Raw genomic sequence first — 19220 nt, forward strand, 5'->3', positions numbered from 1 at the left:
CCGTCACTGAAGCAAGCAAGCCTCATGTTAGTTTCAAGCTGCCTGGCTGCCGGCCGCCATCTTGGCTGGCAGTTAATTTGCATATTGCCCTGATTAGCCAATGGGAAGGGTAGCGGTCGTATGCTAATTACCATGTTTCTCTTTTATTAGATAGGATTATATTATTTTCCATAGAAACAACTGTGAACCTTCTTTTACCCCACCCTGTACATTTAACTTCTTATAAGTTGCCATTGGCAGTCCTTCATAATCTCACTCAACCTTCCTCTTTTGAGCACCACAGTAAAAACTATATCCCAATCTAACTCTCAGTTCTCCAGCCATGCTTCCCTCTTCCTAGCTCCTAAGGAGGCTGGCTGTCCTCTTTTCCCAGAACAACAGTTCTGGTGCCCCTCCCTCAGTCTACCTACCATCCCTTCATACCTCCCCTAACCTGCCCTCTGATAAAATCCTTTCTGATAAGCTCAGACAGAAATGGTTTCTACATTTCTAGAGCATTTTGAAAGTCCCACACCTACAATCTCTCCTGAAGGGACTGAATCAAAATACAGTAACAGCCACTCACCAATTCAATCACGCCAAACTCTGGGAAGCAGAGAGCTGCTACCTAGACAAGCTGCCACTGCAGGCTTTGCTGCAGATGTTCACTGGGTTGGCTTAAATGATACATGCAACTGTAGCTTTTCCCTTCAATGGCAACTGAATTTCTTAAGGCCAAGGAATTTCTAGGAACATGGAGTGACTTGAAACAATCAAATTGTGTTATCACCTGATTATAGCCCTAGAGCGATAAATGAAGAGGCAAGTAGGAAATGACAACGGGAAGAATATCCTACTTCAACTGTCTTTTTTTTCCTCTATGATGACTAAAGGTTTGTGAATGAGAGCAATTATACAGTGTTACCCTAGAATGTCTCTGGCCAATTCGCTAATATCCTAAAGACTGGCAATAACTCCAGGAATTATAATAATCAGCTTTTAAATCTGGAATGATACATAACTGAAATTAATCTGATCAGTGTAGGCTCATATCAAACTGCTTTCATATGATAAAACTCATTGGAAGTGAAAGCTATTGAATGAAAGCCTAGTAATAGCTAGGGGGAAACCCTTGAAAAAATTATTTTTAACTAAAAAAATGACAATCTAATCTATAAAATATAATAAAAACTACCTTTAAAAATTTGGAATGTGGACATATAGATGGTCAAGAGGCATATGAAAAAATGCTCACAGTCACTGATCATCAGGGAGATGCAAATTAAAATGACAATGAGGTATCACCTCACTCCCATCAGAATGGCTACCATCAACAAATCAACAAATGACAACTGCTAGTGAGGATGTGGAGAGAAGGGAAGCCTAGTACACTGGTGGTGGGAATGCAGACTAGTGCAATCATTATGGAAAACAGTATGGAGTTTCCTCAAATAATTAAATATGGAACTCCCATTTGACCCAGTGATCCCACTTCTAAGAATATATCCTAAGAAACCCAAAGTACCAAATCAGAAAGAATGTATGCACCTCTATATTCACAGCACCACAATTTACAATAGCTAAGATCTGTAAACAGCCCTAGTGCCCATCAGTAGATGAGTGGATAAAAAAGCTGTGGTACATTTATACCATGGAATACTATGCAGCAGTAAAAAAGAAGAATCTTTTACCCTTTGAGACAGAATGGAGGGACCTGGAGAGTATCAAGCTAAGTGAAATAAGTCAGTCAGAGAAAGACAAGTATCAAAAGATCTTACTCATATGTAGAATCTAATTAAGAAAATAAACTGATGAACAGAGTGGATCCAGAGACATGGAAGCATGGAACAGAATGCAGAATCTTGGAGGGAAGGTGGAAGAGGGTGGGTGGGTGGGAGGTAATCAACCAAAGACCTTGTATGAATATATGTATAACCCATGGACACAAACAATAAAGTGGTGAAGGCGTGGAGGATGGGTGGGAATGGGCTGGAGGAGGTAAATGGGGGTGGGGGGAAGGGGGACATATGTAGCACTTTTAACAATAAAAATTTTAAAAAAATAAAAACAGGAGACCCACAAAAAAATACATTTGGAATGTGACACAATGAACTTATGAGAAAACATTAAATTCGGTTGTAGTTCATATTCAGTTAACTAGAATTAAAACGATATTAAAAGAACATAAAAATCTTAAAATTTATAATTGATTAAAAAGTAAAATAGACCTATAGTATCAAAATTGTCTACAAATTACAAAAAAAGAAAATGCTAACACATATACACACTTTATGTACTCATGATCATGTTAGATGTAATACCAATCTAAAAGAGACAATGTCCAAATAATGAACCAAAAAATCATCTCATTTAGAAACTCTTAATATTTGTTTTTAAAACTTTTTAATTCTTAATACAGATTTCTAGCCCAACAAAATAAACCTAGTTAAAGAACAAATGAAAAATGGCTTTTAAAGACACCATTTCTATAAAAGAATACTAATACTTATTTGTTGTTTCAGATGTTGGCTATGCACTGAACTTATTCGCTTCATAACAAGTCTATTGGAGTTTCCCAAAATATCCCAAGCAGAGTTCATTATAGTTATTCAGAATTGACTGAAAATTTACACGGGAAACTAATTTGAAAACTACTACACACTCTAAATCTTAATCTTGAATAGCCAAGAATAGTCACATACCATAAACACAAAAAAGGAATGGTTAAAGAGAAGAACCTAGTACTACATGCCAGACTCTTGATTTAACACTCTATGTAACTCATCCAATCTTCACAAGCTGTAAGGTAGGCAACCATTATCATCACCATCCTATATAATAAAACCCTAATATACAAATAGACTGAACAGCGGAATGACCAGTCGCCATGACATGCACTGACCACCAGGGGGAAGATGCTCAACGCAGGAACTGTCCCCTGGTGGTCAGTGCATTCCCACACGGGGAGCTCCGCTCAGCCAGAAGCTGGGCACATGGCTGGCGAGCACATCGGCAGTGGCAGGAGCCTTTCCTGCTTCCATGGCAGCCCTAAGGACCCCGAAAGGGATGTCCCCCTGATGGCTTAGGCCTGCTCCCTGAGAGAGGGTGTAGGCCAGGCAGAGGGACCACCCCTGCCCTCCAGTGTATGAATGTCATGCACCGGCCTCTAGTTTACAGATGAAAAAACTGGCGGCCCAGAGACACTGAGTAATTTACCAGGAAGCCAGCCTAGCTCAAGTCCGTGTTTTCAAGCACTACACTTTTTGCTTCTTAAAATGGAAGTTATTCCACAGGAAATGTAATGGAATTATATTTCAATACACATCTATTTCCTAAAGGAAGAAAGAGTTCTCAAAAAAGAACTGAAGAAATACTATAAATTTTAATAGAAACAGGGTTTTCTTTTTTTAAAATAGGAAAACTAAATAATATTTAAAATACAATGTACTGATATGGCATAGAATATCTTGAATGTAGTGAGAGAAGTGTCTGTATTCATTTTTTAAAAACATGAACATTTTTCGAAATCATAACCAACCTGTTTTAATTTATATGTGAATAAGAGCACGTTGCTTAAAAAATACAAAAGTACATACTAAAGAGTACTACCAAAATCTGAAGCTTTATTTTACTCATTGAATGTATATGTACATACCAGGGACTGACATGGATATAAACAATGGTGTGATTCTAAAACTAATTATTACCATTTGCCCTGTACAGTTCATCTATTAAAGTACATTCCAATCTTCTTTCACCTGCTCCTCCTTGTGGCTGCTGTTTAATAAACTGCCACTGGGTAGCAGACTGAAAATGTCCCAGAACTTCAGACAGGGGAAAGGGCCCAGCAAGAAGATGGAAGATCAAGAAAAGAGACATCACATGAAAGTTGAGCTCTGTGAAAATTCCACACCAGTTCTTCCAGGTAGTCCAAAGATCATTTATAGTATAAAACCAGTTCGTGAAGCAAAGCAGTACCCATTATGCCTGTGTACTAACTGTTCTCTTCCCACTGGTGTGTGTGGAGTTTTCTGGGCTGCTTTTTATGGATTCCAACAAGTTTTTAATTCTCTCACTTGCAGGTTTCTTCCTTTTCTTCTTGTCATGAGACACACTCTTTGCTATGGAAGGGAGCAGCAAGGCTGCCAGCCCCCATGGCTGATTACTTGGTGGGGAAGGGTGATCTTTATCTTCCTGATGTAAAATCCAGGCACTTTCTCTGGCCAGATCTACAAATTTTTGCAGCTGGCTTTGACTTACATTTTTACTGATGTTGAGAGAAGTTTCAAAAGGATTCTGAATGTGCAATGGAGAAGATTCAGGTTTGTTCTGTTCCCTTCCCTATAGATTATTACAAGGAAGAAAAAATATATACATACATGAAGGGCTCAGATATAAGAACAGTTTGGTTTAATAAAAATGTCAAAAAAATGTAAGCCCTGGCCTGTGTGGCTCACTTGATTAGAGTGTTGACCCATACACCAAAAGACTGAGGTTTGATTCCCAGTCAGGGCACATACCCAGGTTGTGGGTTCCAATCCCCGTCAGGGGTAAAGGGGGAGGCAACCCTGATTGATGTTTCTCTCCCTGTGTCTCCGTTCCTCTCTTAAAATCAATAAAAATAAAAAACATGTAAAATACCAGAATTAACTTTACAGAGTAAACAATTGCTTTCTTAAGAGGATTAGGTATATATGTGTGTTATGCATTTGTGTATATGTGTGTGTATTTCTAAATGATTTTTTTCATTGTAGTTTTATGAGTATTCTTTAGAAGAAAATTAATTTAGTTGATAAGCTATGGATGATGCTGCTCAGGTGACAATATCTGAACTAAGTCAATCAATAATAAGTATTTTTAAAATAACAAAACTTTTACTTAACAGGACAGATCTGGGAAGAAAAAAGAATGAAAAAGAAAAACGGCAGAATATAAGGTAAAGAAACATTTATGTTTGAGACTTGCTAAAAACATATCTACTATATTGAGAATAGAACATACAAAATTAGCAACCTTAAATTAAATAATTAATATTTCCTGTATATAAAGTCAGAAAGGAAGAAAAGGAACAAAAGATTATTCATTATTCATTTCAAAACATTTTAAGTTTCCTATTTCATCATTCCTAAATATCCAACAAAGTAAGGCTCTGCCAGGTATGATAGCTCATAGAAAGAAAAAAAAAAAAGCTGAAGTTATGACTCATATGAGCATAAGTGATCCATTAGCTGATATTATCTCTCTTTCAAATGATATAACACATTACTTAAAAATTACAAAACAAATGGTCAAGATTCTCCAGTGTTGAGTGAGCACCTGTTTATTCCCTAACTTTTCTCATGTCACTGCTCAACAGGGCTCCTGCCTGTCCATCATCTCTGAGCCCTAGGGGTAAGAGCACAAAAAGGATAAAGAATTTTATCTGTTCGGTAACCTTTTTCTAATCTGAAATCTAATTACAAATCAGATTGCATTTCTCTTCCCCACACTTTTTAAAAACAAAATCTTCATCAGCAGGACAAAGGTTAGGGAAGAATGAACAAAGTTAGGTTGAAGAAACAGCAAATAAAAGTTATCTGAGGATGTGTTTTATGAAACCACTCTTACAAGGGTTCTAACCAAATGTCCAAATGATAAACAGAATAAACCCAAACAGAGAACTATCTCAAGTAGCCCCCCCTCCCCATTTTATAAACAAATTTTTCCTAGGGGTCTACTCCAATTTTCTTTTTCAGAAAAATGTCTATCATTCCAACTATTCAGACGAGCCCAAATCATAAGTTCACTTGCAAAATAAATTAAATCCTGAAGGCTCAAATTGAGGGAATCACTAAAATCTATCTTTCAGGTCAGATATCCAATTTGTTCCCTGGGAACACAAATCCAGTTTGAAAAGAACTGTATATAAAGTTATGCTTTCCAGAAAACTTTTCAGAATTATATTCCAAATTTTGAAAGACACAGTATTAGATATTGAAAGAACTGGCTACTGCTCTCCCCAAAAAACTAGATGACTGAACTTAGTCAAGTTATATAGCTCCTCAAGGCACCAATTTCCTTATTAATATTTATTACTATAGAGTTGAAATGTAATATAACATTTGTTAGAATGTTTTGAAAACTAAACTAATTGAATATTAGTATAGGAGACCAAATACCTAATCACCAAATATTAAAATATTATTTACCTGTCGAATATTTATGGAATTTTTATTGAAAGCAAAATTTCCAAAATATTCAAAAAATTCCTTCAGTAGTAATTCTGCAAGAAAAGAAAATAAGAAGAAAGTTTGTTTCAATCCAAAATAGGACACACACAAAAAGAAAAAAGGAAAAAGAAAACACTTACCTAATGTTTCTGTGTTTTCTGAAGGTTTAATTCTATTCAAGTCACAAATAAAAGTGCAGTTGTGGCCTTCTATTATACATTTATCTTCTATATCTTACATAAACAAAAACAAAAAAATGTTTCACATTACATTTCAAAGATATTTCCTACTTCAGAAAATAAATCTGTAATTAAATCAATCAAAGTTATAGATGAATGTTTCCTATTATTACTCAGTGTTATATACATTTACGGTTAATGGGATTTAAAAGATTTAGACTTACACTACAGTGCAAAGAACATTACATTTAATTTAGCCTACTAGAATTACCTATCAATAACCAAGAATTCTTAATCTATCTTTTGAGATAGTTTTCTAGTTATAAATGAAAATGTAGACAGTGCCCATCTTTCCCCAACTCAAATTTTGGCACTATCTTTGATCAATAATATTTCATTTTTATCTCCATTTCAATTCTTATCACCTTTCTAAGCATTTTCAACAATACATCCATGACACAAACTGATACTCTAGTTTTGAAAAACAAACAAGTAATTTCTACAATGCAATACTTTGGGGAGATTGGAATTCAGTACAACAAATTTAACAGCACACTGGATGTAAACATTCCCCTTTTCTAACAGTATATATACCTTTAGAGATAATCATTTCCCTAATTATTAATAAATACACAACTACCAAAAAATCCCTCACCATTCTAATCTACCTTCCTTCCAGTGTATAATATTATAGGAAAACTCCCAATTTTCAAAAATCGAATCAATGTCCATCTAACCGGAAAGCATTTCTTAACTCCAAGGTTGGTGCTCCACCCTTTGTCCCTTGAGCACTTATCTGACTGTATTCTGATTGTATATATACTGTCTACTCCCCTACATCAGTCTGGGAGTACAAAGGCCACTGTCCTGCCCATGACTGCCTCTCCATCCAGTCTAATCCACAAAAAGTGTCTAACATATAGCAGGCACATAACCAATAAACTGATCGCTGATGTTTGATTTTGAATGCTTATCTATAATTGTCAGAGAAATTAGAAAGGGACAAGATAAATCAACAGAAAAGGTAAAGTCCTATGTGCTCTTCCCACCATGCCATATGTTCCAATAACACTAATCCTCTCTGGGAGGCAGCCTATTTATTAGTTAAAAGCACAGGCTTTATAAAGATGGTGAAATAAACACAAGAAACTACCTTCACCTCCTCTTTAAACATCACTAAAATGAGAGTAAAATGATAGAAAATCTTAAAGATAGAGAACAGGAGGTAAGAGCGATTAAAAAAAAGATTTAAGTTGAAGGACAGAGGGATAAGTAGTAATGACTTAGGAGATTTGAAAACACTGAATCCTAAACCAGCAGTAAAGAAAGCCAGGAGGAAAACCAAATATACACAAGGCAGAGCCCCTGACGGCTCAGGGATTGGAGGGCCAGTTTTGACTGGAAGTTTGATGGTTAAAGAAGTACTGAAGTCTTCCCCAGACCTCTTCTTCCCTAACAAAAGTTTCAGTATGCTAATAGTCTGGGGAATATGAATAGCTCAGAAGGAATGACCCAGAGACAGTGACATGTAAAGATCCCCAACATGAAACAGTCCAGGCAAATTGCCCTACAATGAACACTAATTAGTCAACAAACCCCACCTAAGCTCAAAGATTCAAATTAACTTCTGGTTTCTAACTCCAGCATGTGCAGAAATTCAGATTATCAGACATCTGAGGAAGGACTCTAACATAAGACTAAACAAAATAAAATGAAAAACTAATTAGAAAAAAGAGGTTAGGCAAAGCAGAATAGAATATTTGCTTCTTTTAATTTGAGAAAAGATTTATTTAGACAACTAGTAGCAAGCTGGAGACTCAATTACTGTTAAGTACATAAAAACTAAACAAACAAAAAACCAACAAGAAAATAAGTAGTATCAAAAACTATTAACTCCAAAAATATATAAACAGTTGGGCAGGAAAGGAAATTAATTTTAGTTTATTTCATGGATCAGATATGAATAATGTTTACAAAGTCATAATAGTGTAAAGTGCATACCAAAATTATGCTATAGCTACACTCAAAATATTAGGGGTGTGTGGTGGAGGAAAGAGTTAATTCCTCTTCTTATATAAAAGGAAGTCATAGATGGTACCTAAACCTAAAAGTCAAGAATTTTATTTTAGCAATATCTATGATTTAAAACTTCAAACAGATCAGCTGTTTGAGTTAAAAGGACTGCTCACAGGGAGAGGCAAAAGAAGCAGGAGGACTAGGCTCAGAGGCTGAGTTATTGTGATAAAGTTTGCAGAACATTTTTACTCTTTATCTATGTGCATGTATAACTTTGATAGAACTGAACAGTTGATTTCATCAGACAACATTAAGAGAGTGAAAAGGGAACCATGGTGTATATATATTTGAGATATATAGATATACATATACATACAGAATATGTGACAAAGGACGCATGCAAAATATATAAAGAATTCCTACAAATAGAAAGTGACAGATAATCCAATAAAAAATAAGGCAAAAGACTTACAGAAACCTCACAAGAGATACATAAATGTCTAATAAATATATGAAATGGTATTCAATTTCATTAGTCATTGGGGAAAAGAAAATCAAAGTACACCATGAACCACTACACATGCAGTAAGAATAGCTAACATTAAAAAAAAACAAATAGGTATTGCAAAGATGTACAGCAATTAGAACTTGTATACAATACTTGTAGGAGTTTATACTTTAGAAAACTCTTTGGCAATGTCTCTAAAGCTGAATATACCCAAATTCTAAGTTTTAGAAATTCCACTACTATAAACAGTGGGAACACTTTGTAACATATATGATTGTCTAACTGATATGCTGTACACCTGAAACTAATACAAAATAATACTGAATGCAAATTGTATTTGAAAAAATAAAGTTCTGATTTAAAAAAAAAGAAATTCTACTCCTAGTATATCTTTGACAGAAATAAGCATCCTGTTCACCAAAAGAAATGTGCTTGAATCGTCACACTAACACTACCTATAATAGTCCCAAACTTCAAATTACTCAAATGCCCAACAAAAATAGAATTTAAAAATTTTTTTTGGTATATTCACATAACAGAATACTACATAAGCAATGGAAACGAATACACTAATGATATGAATGCATCTCCTAAAAATAATGTTGAGAGGGAAAACATCATTTATGAACTAACATACTATACTATGCCTTTTACATGAGAATAACAGATCAAATTATTCTATGCTATGAAAAGGATGGAACATACAAGAAAATTAGAGACATATGGGGGAAAGTAGTGGAGATTTAAGAAAATAGAAATTCCAGAGTAACCCAAAAGATTAAAGATGCTATCACGCTCATTACAAACAGCTTTTAACTTTAAAATGTTCACCCACACATTTGAAATCTCTTTACTGAACTTCTACGATGGACCCAATACTGTCAGGAACAAAAATGCAGAGATGAGTCAGACAGCCTGCCCTAGAAAAGCTTGGCCAAGGCCAGCTGATAAAAGAACTACAATAATCTAACTGTTGTTACAATACAGGTGTGCACAGGGTGCTTAGAAGACACCAGAGCACTGCCTTCTGCGAGGAAGGCAGGAAAGTCTGAACAAATGATACCTTGGACTGGGTTTCCCTTCTCGCTTCCCTGGCTGAATCCTGAAGAGGTTCTCCACGTAAAATGGGGAGGGAGGAAGAACACCATAGCAGGCAAAGGGACAGAGATGTGAAAAGGAACAAATATCTGAGGATCAGCAAGGTGTTTAGAGAGCTGAAGCTCCTGGTGTGCACACCAGAATGAATGCAGAAGTGCAGAAAAAAGAAGCTAACAAAGGGCCCTAAATACAACACTATAAACTTTGGAATTTAACTTACTTTAGGTTCTAACAGTGGTTAACGAAGTTCCAGAAGTACTAGAAGGTATTCTAGACATTCATGCTGCCCTCTATTAAAAACAAACAAGCAAGCAAGCAAAATATATTTATTCCTTTAAAAAAAATACAAATAGCCTCTATCAAATATAAAAATTTTTTATAGAAAATTCAACATATTACTAGAATTTCAAAAATTAAATATCTTTGCATTTATTGGCAATGTGCTATATACAGAGAAGCACCTGCAGAAAACAGCCTGAAAATTTCTCTTACCATGTTTAAAAATGTAAAAAACTTTAAACAACCTATTTGGTATTTTGAAGTTAAAAACTAAACAATTCCAAAACTAGTTTCATCTGTTTTGATACCATAAGATGTTAATAAATTCAAATTTATTTTTAAATAGATTTGGAATAAAAACGTCATTTTAAATTTGTCCATAAATCATATTCTTTTCTCAAAATAATTCGCAGAATGTTAAATCTCTGTACTACAGTGAGTTCCTGAGAATATTGTCCATATCCCCACTGCACCAAAAATAACAGCAAACACATAGTAAGTAACCAATATTTAGTGAATGAATAACACCAAACAATGAGATGAGCATAGACATGGTTGTTACCCTTTATTTCAATCTCAAAAGTGAGAAAAATGGCCACTGCTCTACCTGAAAACTTCCTACTTTCCATTAACCTATCAAACTGAGCTCTTTTTAGAGCTCAATTTCAAGATATACTTACAGTGTTCACTCAAAAGATTATTTATAATTTGGATAAATAAGAAAAAATGGCATAGAAAAGAGAATTTACAGAGCCAGGTAAAAATAAATAGTGTGAAAAAGAGCTAAGATAAAATGTTAAGAGAGTAATCACAGTATTAGCAGGAATATGGAACATGTTAAGAGGAATGGTGGGAGAAGAGGTTGGAGAATTGAGTTGTGGCTAAACAAGTGAAAGTCTTAAAACAACAAGCTAAGTAAACTGAGGTTTAGTCTATAAGTAATAAAATCCCTTTTTAAAGTTACTTTAAACTGGGAAGATTTAGAGATGTACTTTTAAAAAACTGTCAGGCAGCAATATACACACATTTTGAGTGTATCCCTAAATTAGCTTCCTTTTAGAATTTAGGACTTTAATACTTTATATCTCCTCAAGCAGTCTATCAAAATTTTAATTTTTAAGTGTAAATTAAATAGTATAATAAATTTAAAATTTAAGATTGCTTATAAACTTTAAAAAATTTAGGATCTTAAAACATCATGAAACAATTAGAAATCTAGAAATAGCTTCAGATTTAGAAAGCCATATAGGCATCTGTAATCCACTCAAATGGCTTATCTGGAATATGCTTTTTTTTCTAAGTTTGGTCAAACTACGGGAGAGGCTCCAACTGTCTCATGATAGTTGTGAACAACCTTGTCAACTGACGCAAAAACAAAACAGAATTCTCAAAAATTTCTATAGGTCTCAGTTTTGCAACTCATCAGCTCTCATGACCCCTCATGGGCATAAAAAAAGTAAAAAGCATTTAGAAAAAGTTTAGAACCACAGGCTTTAAAAATATATAAGAAAAACTATATGACTAATAAACACACATGACATGGTAATTATATTCACTCAAAACGTTAGAAAGAAAATAGAGACTGCTTCTAGTCTTACCTGCTAGCGTTTTTAAGTAGTCTAGTGTTGGAAGAATAGGGGGTGATCTCCTCTGGAGAAAAAAGATGACCATCATTGTAAGGGAGAAATTTGTAATCCAAGCACCAGGAATACTACTTGTTAATGAATGTGCTCGAGCCCAGCAACGGATACTAAACACCAAGGCTCTCACTCGTGAGTCCAAGGCACCATATATATAAAGGAGTTCAGAACTTTTCAAGGCAATCCTTCCAAAGAAAAAAATTAAAAGAATTTTCAACCCTCCAAATTATGATCCCCAAAGTAGAATAAAACACACACCTAGAAACATATCTAAATATATCTTCCTATATCTGAATGTATTCAGAACAATGAGACCAGATAATCAAAAAAGTATGATTTATTTGCAATATAAAATTGAATGTGAATAGCTAAATATCAAATACATTCATTACCATTAAAACATTCTTCTAAATGTTGACAATTACAATATACTTCTAAAACTTAACATTTTTAAATCAAAGTTCCTAAACATGACTTAAGTGAAACACACTATATAAGGGCTCTTTAATAACTGTCAATAAAGGCAAGTAAGGGGCTTTGCACAACAGTTTCACATGATTAGCTAGTTCTTTGGTAGATAAATTAGCCTAAAAACAGAGGTAAACATTCTACTTATTTTATCAAGTATAAATGTCTTAAAATTCAGCCAAAATTACTTAAGTCTACTACTTACAACACTATAAAAACCAAAACCCACAAGGATAAAGTGTCTATTAAGAAATCAAACTTCAGAGCCTATTTTCCATAAGTTTCCTAGTCATAATGTTATAATGCAAAGATTATTAATCAGGAATACTTTTAAATATTTAAGCTCCTACTAATCAAAACATGTCTAGTAATTTCTCAAAGAACAGACATAGGGCACTAAATCATTTAATGGTATCCACTTCAAAATGTCTATGGAAGTACCACAATGCCATTTACTTCCTGAGTTGAAAGAGAATACAAGAAATGACAAATTAGAAATTCACAGTGATTAAATGTTTTACTGTGTAGTGTGGTGTTCCTACAAATATCACATGGATTCAAGTATTTTTCTGTCAAAAATCATTTTTGTAAAATCTGCCTGTGTTTTTATGCAACTAGTGATAATGTTATCTTTATTTTAGAATAAAAAGTATTTTATCTATGTAAATGAAGCTGAAAAATAAATATTAAATAGTAATATCTGATATAAAGAAACAATGCAAAAATTAAAAACCTGAAGCATATTAAAACAAATTTTTCAAAACCTGTCCCAACAAGACAATGAAAATAACACTATTACATAAATGCCATTTTGTTCTATTTTACATACTAGAAAGAAAATATACTGTTAGAAAGTGCAGTATATATTTTTACTTATTTTTACTCCATAGGCTACTTGAGAAAAATTCAGAAATACTCAGCACTGTCTTGTTAGTGAACACTTGAGTTTAATTAAATGAGAATACTAGAGTTAAAAAATAAACTCAATTAAAAAGTTTTCCCCTATGAGAACAAAAACAGACTAAAAAAGGTAATGAGAGTATGAAAATTGCTAAAGAAAAACTACAAGTCTAAAGCCACTCAGACTACTTTTTGAGTCAAGCAAATACCATACTTGTTCAGGACACAAAGTTGATTGTATCTAGAGGTAATTCAGAGGTCAAACTGAAGTTGCTACTCTATTTTCTAAGTATATTGCGAAGACTATATAGGGAAGACTATATACCATAGGTATGTTCATGTTGTCATCAAGCTGCATAGGTAAGAACAATGAAATATAATTCTTCCAGAAGATGATGTTAGGTATGATAACATTTTAACACAATACCCTAACATTTTACTTTTGAATGCCAAAAAACTAATACGTATAGCATAAGAGAAAGTATTTCCTACAAGTTTCAATCCAAGTGTTCAAATCTTTAAAAGATTATCATTAAAGAATCCAAAGCCACCAGACCAGCGGTTCTCAACCTGTGGGTCGCGACCCCTTTGGGGGTCGAACAACCCTTTCGCAGGGGTCACCTAAGACCATTGGAAAACACATATATAATTACATATTGTTTTTGTAATTAATCACTATGCTTTAATTATGTTCAATTTGTAACAATGAAAATACATCCTGCATATCAGATATTTACATTACAATTCATAACAGTAGCAAAATTACAGTTATGAAGTAGCAATGAAAATAATTTTATGGTTGGGGTCACCACAACATGAAGAACTGTATTAAAGGGTCGCGGCATTAGGACAGTTGAGAACCACTGCACTAGACTGTTCTGTTTAAGAAAAACTATGTTAATTCCTTATAATATTTACATTTAAGATGATAAACTCAAGAGATCATACCTATTGTTAGTAGTCAAATCACACTGAAATCCAGAGGCCTGGTGTGAGAATCTCACCAGTGGACACCGAGCATTTAATATTTTCTGTACACCCACACAACCAGGGCCAAAGTTGTCAAGGCATTCTCCTATCACAGAGAGGATCTTCTGAGTTGCAATTCTTTCTGAAGGAACATTTTTCACTTGAAATTCCATTAGAAAATTTCCTGAGGTCTGAATAATAAAAACATTTGTTAATAGGAGCTTTTTATAAAAAGGAATTTCTTACATAAACTTTTTCAAAAGAATGCTCTAAATCATTCCTGGCAAAAATAAACAAACAAAACAAGAACAAAGAAAACACAGCCAAAAGCAGATTTGACAGTATATGTACAAGATCAGTAGATCAACACAAGAAAAAGACAGTATAAACAGACTTAATTATAAAAATTTAATACTTAATAACATAAACTGCAAATTACTGGGGGAAATTACTATTCAACAAATGAGTCAAGTGACCATTAAAAAATAAAAAAAAAATTTAAGTCCCTACTTTGGTCCAAAAACCAAAGTAAACTCAAGGTGAATCAAAAATTTAAATGGAAAAAGTTTAAAAGTTTTATCAATAAAGTACAATAAGCGAATATTTTTACAATCTCATAGTAGTGAAGGACTCTCTAACCATTATACAAATTCCAGAGCACACAAAAGAAAAAATATGATTATATAAAAATTAAAACCATCTTAAGGCAAAGCATATATTCATTACTAGATAAAAAACAAAGTAAGATAAATGTCATATAAAGGGCTACTTTTCCTAATTTATAAATAAGGGTTTGTACATATGAAAGGGAGGAAAACACACCCAATTCTAAAAATGGGCAAAAAGACTTGAATAAGAAATTAACAGAACAAATAAAACTGGCTAAGAAACATAGTACAAGATGTTCTTGTTTTCATTTATCAGTCTGGCAGAGACAAAAAGGCTGACAGGATCAGCACTGGTAGTTGTAAGGAAGCATGTATAGTATACACTGACAGGGGAAGTGTAAACTGGGACATACTTTTGGACAACTTCATATCTATTGAAATTTTAAATATATACTTTGATAGCCATTACAATTCAAGGACATTATCTCAAAGAAAAACTTGCAAAAAGGAATCAATTTACAAAGCTGCTCACTCACTGCATTATCTGTGAGGCTCTCTACCCTCAATCACCCTTTCTTCTAGAACTCATTCCTAAAAGGATCCAGGCTCCAACATTTATCATGGAAGTGTACCCCTTACTTCCAGCTGAGTGGACCAGCACTATAGAAGTGTACCATTCATTCATCCAGAAATCTCTACTAGACATTGGAACTGAGGCTCAGAAGCAATCATGTGGCTGAAATATGAGACTCAGAAGTTTGAGGGCAGGTGCATTCTATACCACAAAGATGAAAATGTAAAGCAAGTCAATGAGGGAAGAGGGAGAGCAGAGTGAAGGGGAGAAAGAAAGATAAATAAAGCAAATTTGTGTGAGAAGAGAAAAAAACACTTCATGAATTCTTGATAGTTTACACTTCCTAGTTCTAGTCCTTTCCTAAGAATCATCCACATTGCTGGCCCTGGGTTCTATGATGCTTCCTCTACTACCTTTTTTTCCCCTTTGTTTAAGCTAGCTCAATTGGTTTCTGCTATGTATAATCAAAGAATATTATGCTACGCCTGGCAGCTCAGTAGTTGAACGCTGACCTATGAACCAGGAGGTCATGTTCGGTTCCCAGTCAGGACACATACCCAGGTTGCGGGCTCGATCCTCACTGTGGGGCGTGCAGGAGGCAGCCAATCAATGATTCTCTCTCTCTCTCTCTCTCTCCTAATATACCAGTAGTTGGCAATAAAAGTGGGGGGGAAAAAAAAGGATACCACCCTAGTTGCCTGATAGAATGAATGACTACTTAAAAGTATGTTACATTGATTCCAGGAAATATTTTGCAACCATTGAAAATGATGCAGTAGATAGAACTGCTAAAACCCTATTAACTGGGGGGTGGGAAATCAAGTTATCTGTATAGATTAAGTTATAATATATAAAGATTAACTTTGAGTTAAAAAAAGAAAAGAATTTCTAGCCTCACTTGGTTGGACATCTTGCCTTGCACTGAGAGGCTGCTAGTGATTCCCTGTCAGGACATATGCCAGATTGCAGGCTCAATTCCTAGTAGGGGCGTGCAGCTGATGGATGTTAAGTTCTCCCTTCTCTTTCTAAATATCAATAAACCACTCTTAAAAAAAAAGTCTACATGAATAGAAAAAAAGTTCAGAAAAAAAATAAACTAGTTAGAGTAGTTATTAGTTATCTCTGGAGGTGGTGAGACCATCAGAGATATTTACATTATACATTTGTGTAACTATTACTTTACAATCAGAAAAAAAGTGTTTAAAAATATATAAATGTGACATGTATACAAACAATCCCCACAAATCAATGTTATATTTTCTCTATTGAGTTTTGAACTTTTGTATTCGATTAAAAAATGGATTTCCTTTGAAAACATTAAAATTTCAAAAATCTAGTTTAGTTCCTTTACTATAACATCTTTGTAACTTTTGTTTCCCTAGTCCATTCTGTTTTAAAATACAAACACAGAAATTTATTTGGAAGGAGAAACCCAAACAAGAACCAGTAAATAAAATATGGAGCTCCTTAATGAAAATGCAAAGAAATAAAAACATCTTCTATCAAAGAGTAAGCAGGTTTGACTTCTGATACCGCCTCTCACACTTGTTAGAATAGCTATCATCAAGTAGTAACAAGTGTTGGAGAGGTTATGGCGAAGAAAGATTTCTATTTACTAGCAAACTTACATTCCTCAGGTGGGAATGTAAACTGGTACAGCCAATATGGAAAACAGTATGGAGGTTCTTCAAAAAATTAATAGAGTCACTATATGACCCAACAACTCCTCTTCTGGGTATCTAACCGAAACATTTATTCGTAAAGATATATGCATCTGTATGTTCACTGCAGCATTATTCATGGTGACCAACACATGGAACTGAAGTGCCCTTCAATAGATGATTGGAGAAAGAGTGGTACATACATACAATGGAATATTACTTAGCAATAAGAAAAGATGAAACACTGCCATTTGTGACAACATAGGTGGATCTTGAGAATATTATGCTAAGCGAAATAGATGTAGGAGGAAAGTTAAGAACCGTACAATTTCACTCTCCTGTGGGATATAAAACTGAAAGTAACAAATGAACAAACAAGACTAACAAAAACTCATAGACACAGAAAACAGTGGTGGTTACCAGGGGGAAAGAGGGGAGGTGGGGAGAGATAGTAAATGGTAAAGGGGGTCAAATATATGGTGATGGAGAGATTTGATTTTGGATGGTAAACGCACAATGCAATACACAGATGATGTATTAAAGAATTGTAAACTTGAAACATAATTTTACTGACCAATGTCACCCCAATAAGTTTCATTTAAAAAGATTAAGCAGGTCTGGAATAAAAAGACATATTTGGGATCAAACCATCTAAGGATGGCAAAAGAAAGGCAACAGGGAGAGTAGTATCAGACTAAATGGTAGAGGAGAAATGCTGGGCTCAGTTGCATCGATGCAAGAGAGAAACATTGATCAGTTGACTCCTATATGTATCCTGACCTCCAAGAACAAACCCAAAACTTTGCTAAGTGTGTGTACTGGCCAGGAATTGAACATACGGCACTCCAATTGACTGAGCCACCCAGCCAGGGCAGTAAATGTTTCTTATTAATTTTGTTATTCCTCATAGCCCTACTTAATTTCAGATAAAATTTTTAAATATTATTGCATGTTCTTCCTAATCTCACTAGTATTATGCCACTACCTAACAAAGATAAAACAGAAGTTAAGGACCTTGACCATAGCAATAATTTAGATGATAGAAAATAGGACTTAGCTACCAATTTTTATCTCTATTTCTTAAATCCACTAGGATATAGAACCAATTAGAAAAAGAAAAACTGAAAGAGAAAAGGCAAGTTTTAACTTAGGATTTTGTGCTAAAATAATCTTTGTGAAAAATCAAGTGATACATCTCACAGGTAAGCATCTTTCACACATTAAAAAATGTATGAAAATTCACAACTTTAGTAAGTAAATAAATAAGCAAATCATCTGTTTAGTGCCTGTGCTACACAGGACAGTCCACATAGTCCTCTAAGACATTCAAGAGTCTAGCATACTCCTCCTAACTGCCCTCACCTCAGACACACACAAACTACTAAAAAGTAAGAAGGAGGAGTTCACAACTGCATGAAGTAATCAAAAAAGATGTGCTATGAATTAAAAAGTGCTTTTTTCATTATAATTCATTTAATATTTATATTAGTAAAGTAATTGTGATGTTAAATATTCCAAACTACACATTCTTAACAACACTGCAAAGTTAAACCTACATGTAAAATAATGCCAAATTGTTTAGTGAGACGGAGTCACTATCTTTTAATATATTTTCTAAGTACTAGCTATATTTCAGAAACCTAAGACCCAACTACAAGGTTTCAACTCCTTTCTCTGCTTCCAACAGAACATTTTGTGTTTCCTACTTGTACAATCCTATCTATTAAAAGAGAAACATGGTAATTAGCGTACGACCGCTACCCTTCCCATTGGCCAATCAGGGCGATATGCAAATTAACTGCCAGCCAAGATGGCGGCCGGCAGCCAGGCAGCTGGAAGCAAACATGAGGCTTGCTTGCTTCAGTGACGGAGACCCCAAAGTTCCCACCTGCCTTGCCGGCCTCTGAGCTTGCAGTTTGAAACATTGTAACAAATACAGAAGCTAAACAAAACCCAAGAAACCTGCTTTCAGCCGGCTGGGATCTCAGAGCTGGAGTTATACATTGTTTCGATTATAGAACCCAAACAAAACAGATACCTGGTTTCAGCAGCAGAGGCCTCAGAGCTGGAGCCAAGCCTCAGAGCTAAAGCTGGCTCAGAATGAAAAAGAAAAAAAGGAGCGGTAGGGAGCT

The 19220-nt window shown here is 34.5% G+C and overlaps 1 protein-coding gene across 1 annotated transcript in view; it reads right to left on the bottom strand.

Annotated features, from left to right (window-relative positions):
• Positions 1-3582: 3582 nt before the first annotated feature.
• MTPAP (mitochondrial poly(A) polymerase) overlaps positions 3583-19220 on the bottom strand; it is a 26745-nt gene continuing 11107 nt past the window's right edge. Inside the window, exons 5-9 of the mRNA XM_006770919.2 lie at positions 14225-14436; positions 11867-12093; positions 6329-6421; positions 6168-6241; positions 3583-4320 (exon numbers count right to left, since the gene is read on the bottom strand). Of these exons, the coding sequence (XP_006770982.1) occupies positions 3961-4320; positions 6168-6241; positions 6329-6421; positions 11867-12093; positions 14225-14436 (966 nt within the window). The 3' untranslated portion in view covers positions 3583-3960. The remainder of the gene's footprint in view (positions 4321-6167; positions 6242-6328; positions 6422-11866; positions 12094-14224; positions 14437-19220) is intronic.

Source organism: Myotis davidii, unplaced genomic scaffold (genome assembly GCF_000327345.1).
Source record: "Myotis davidii unplaced genomic scaffold, ASM32734v1 scaffold585, whole genome shotgun sequence".
NCBI classification, from domain to species: domain Eukaryota; kingdom Metazoa; phylum Chordata; class Mammalia; order Chiroptera; family Vespertilionidae; genus Myotis; species Myotis davidii.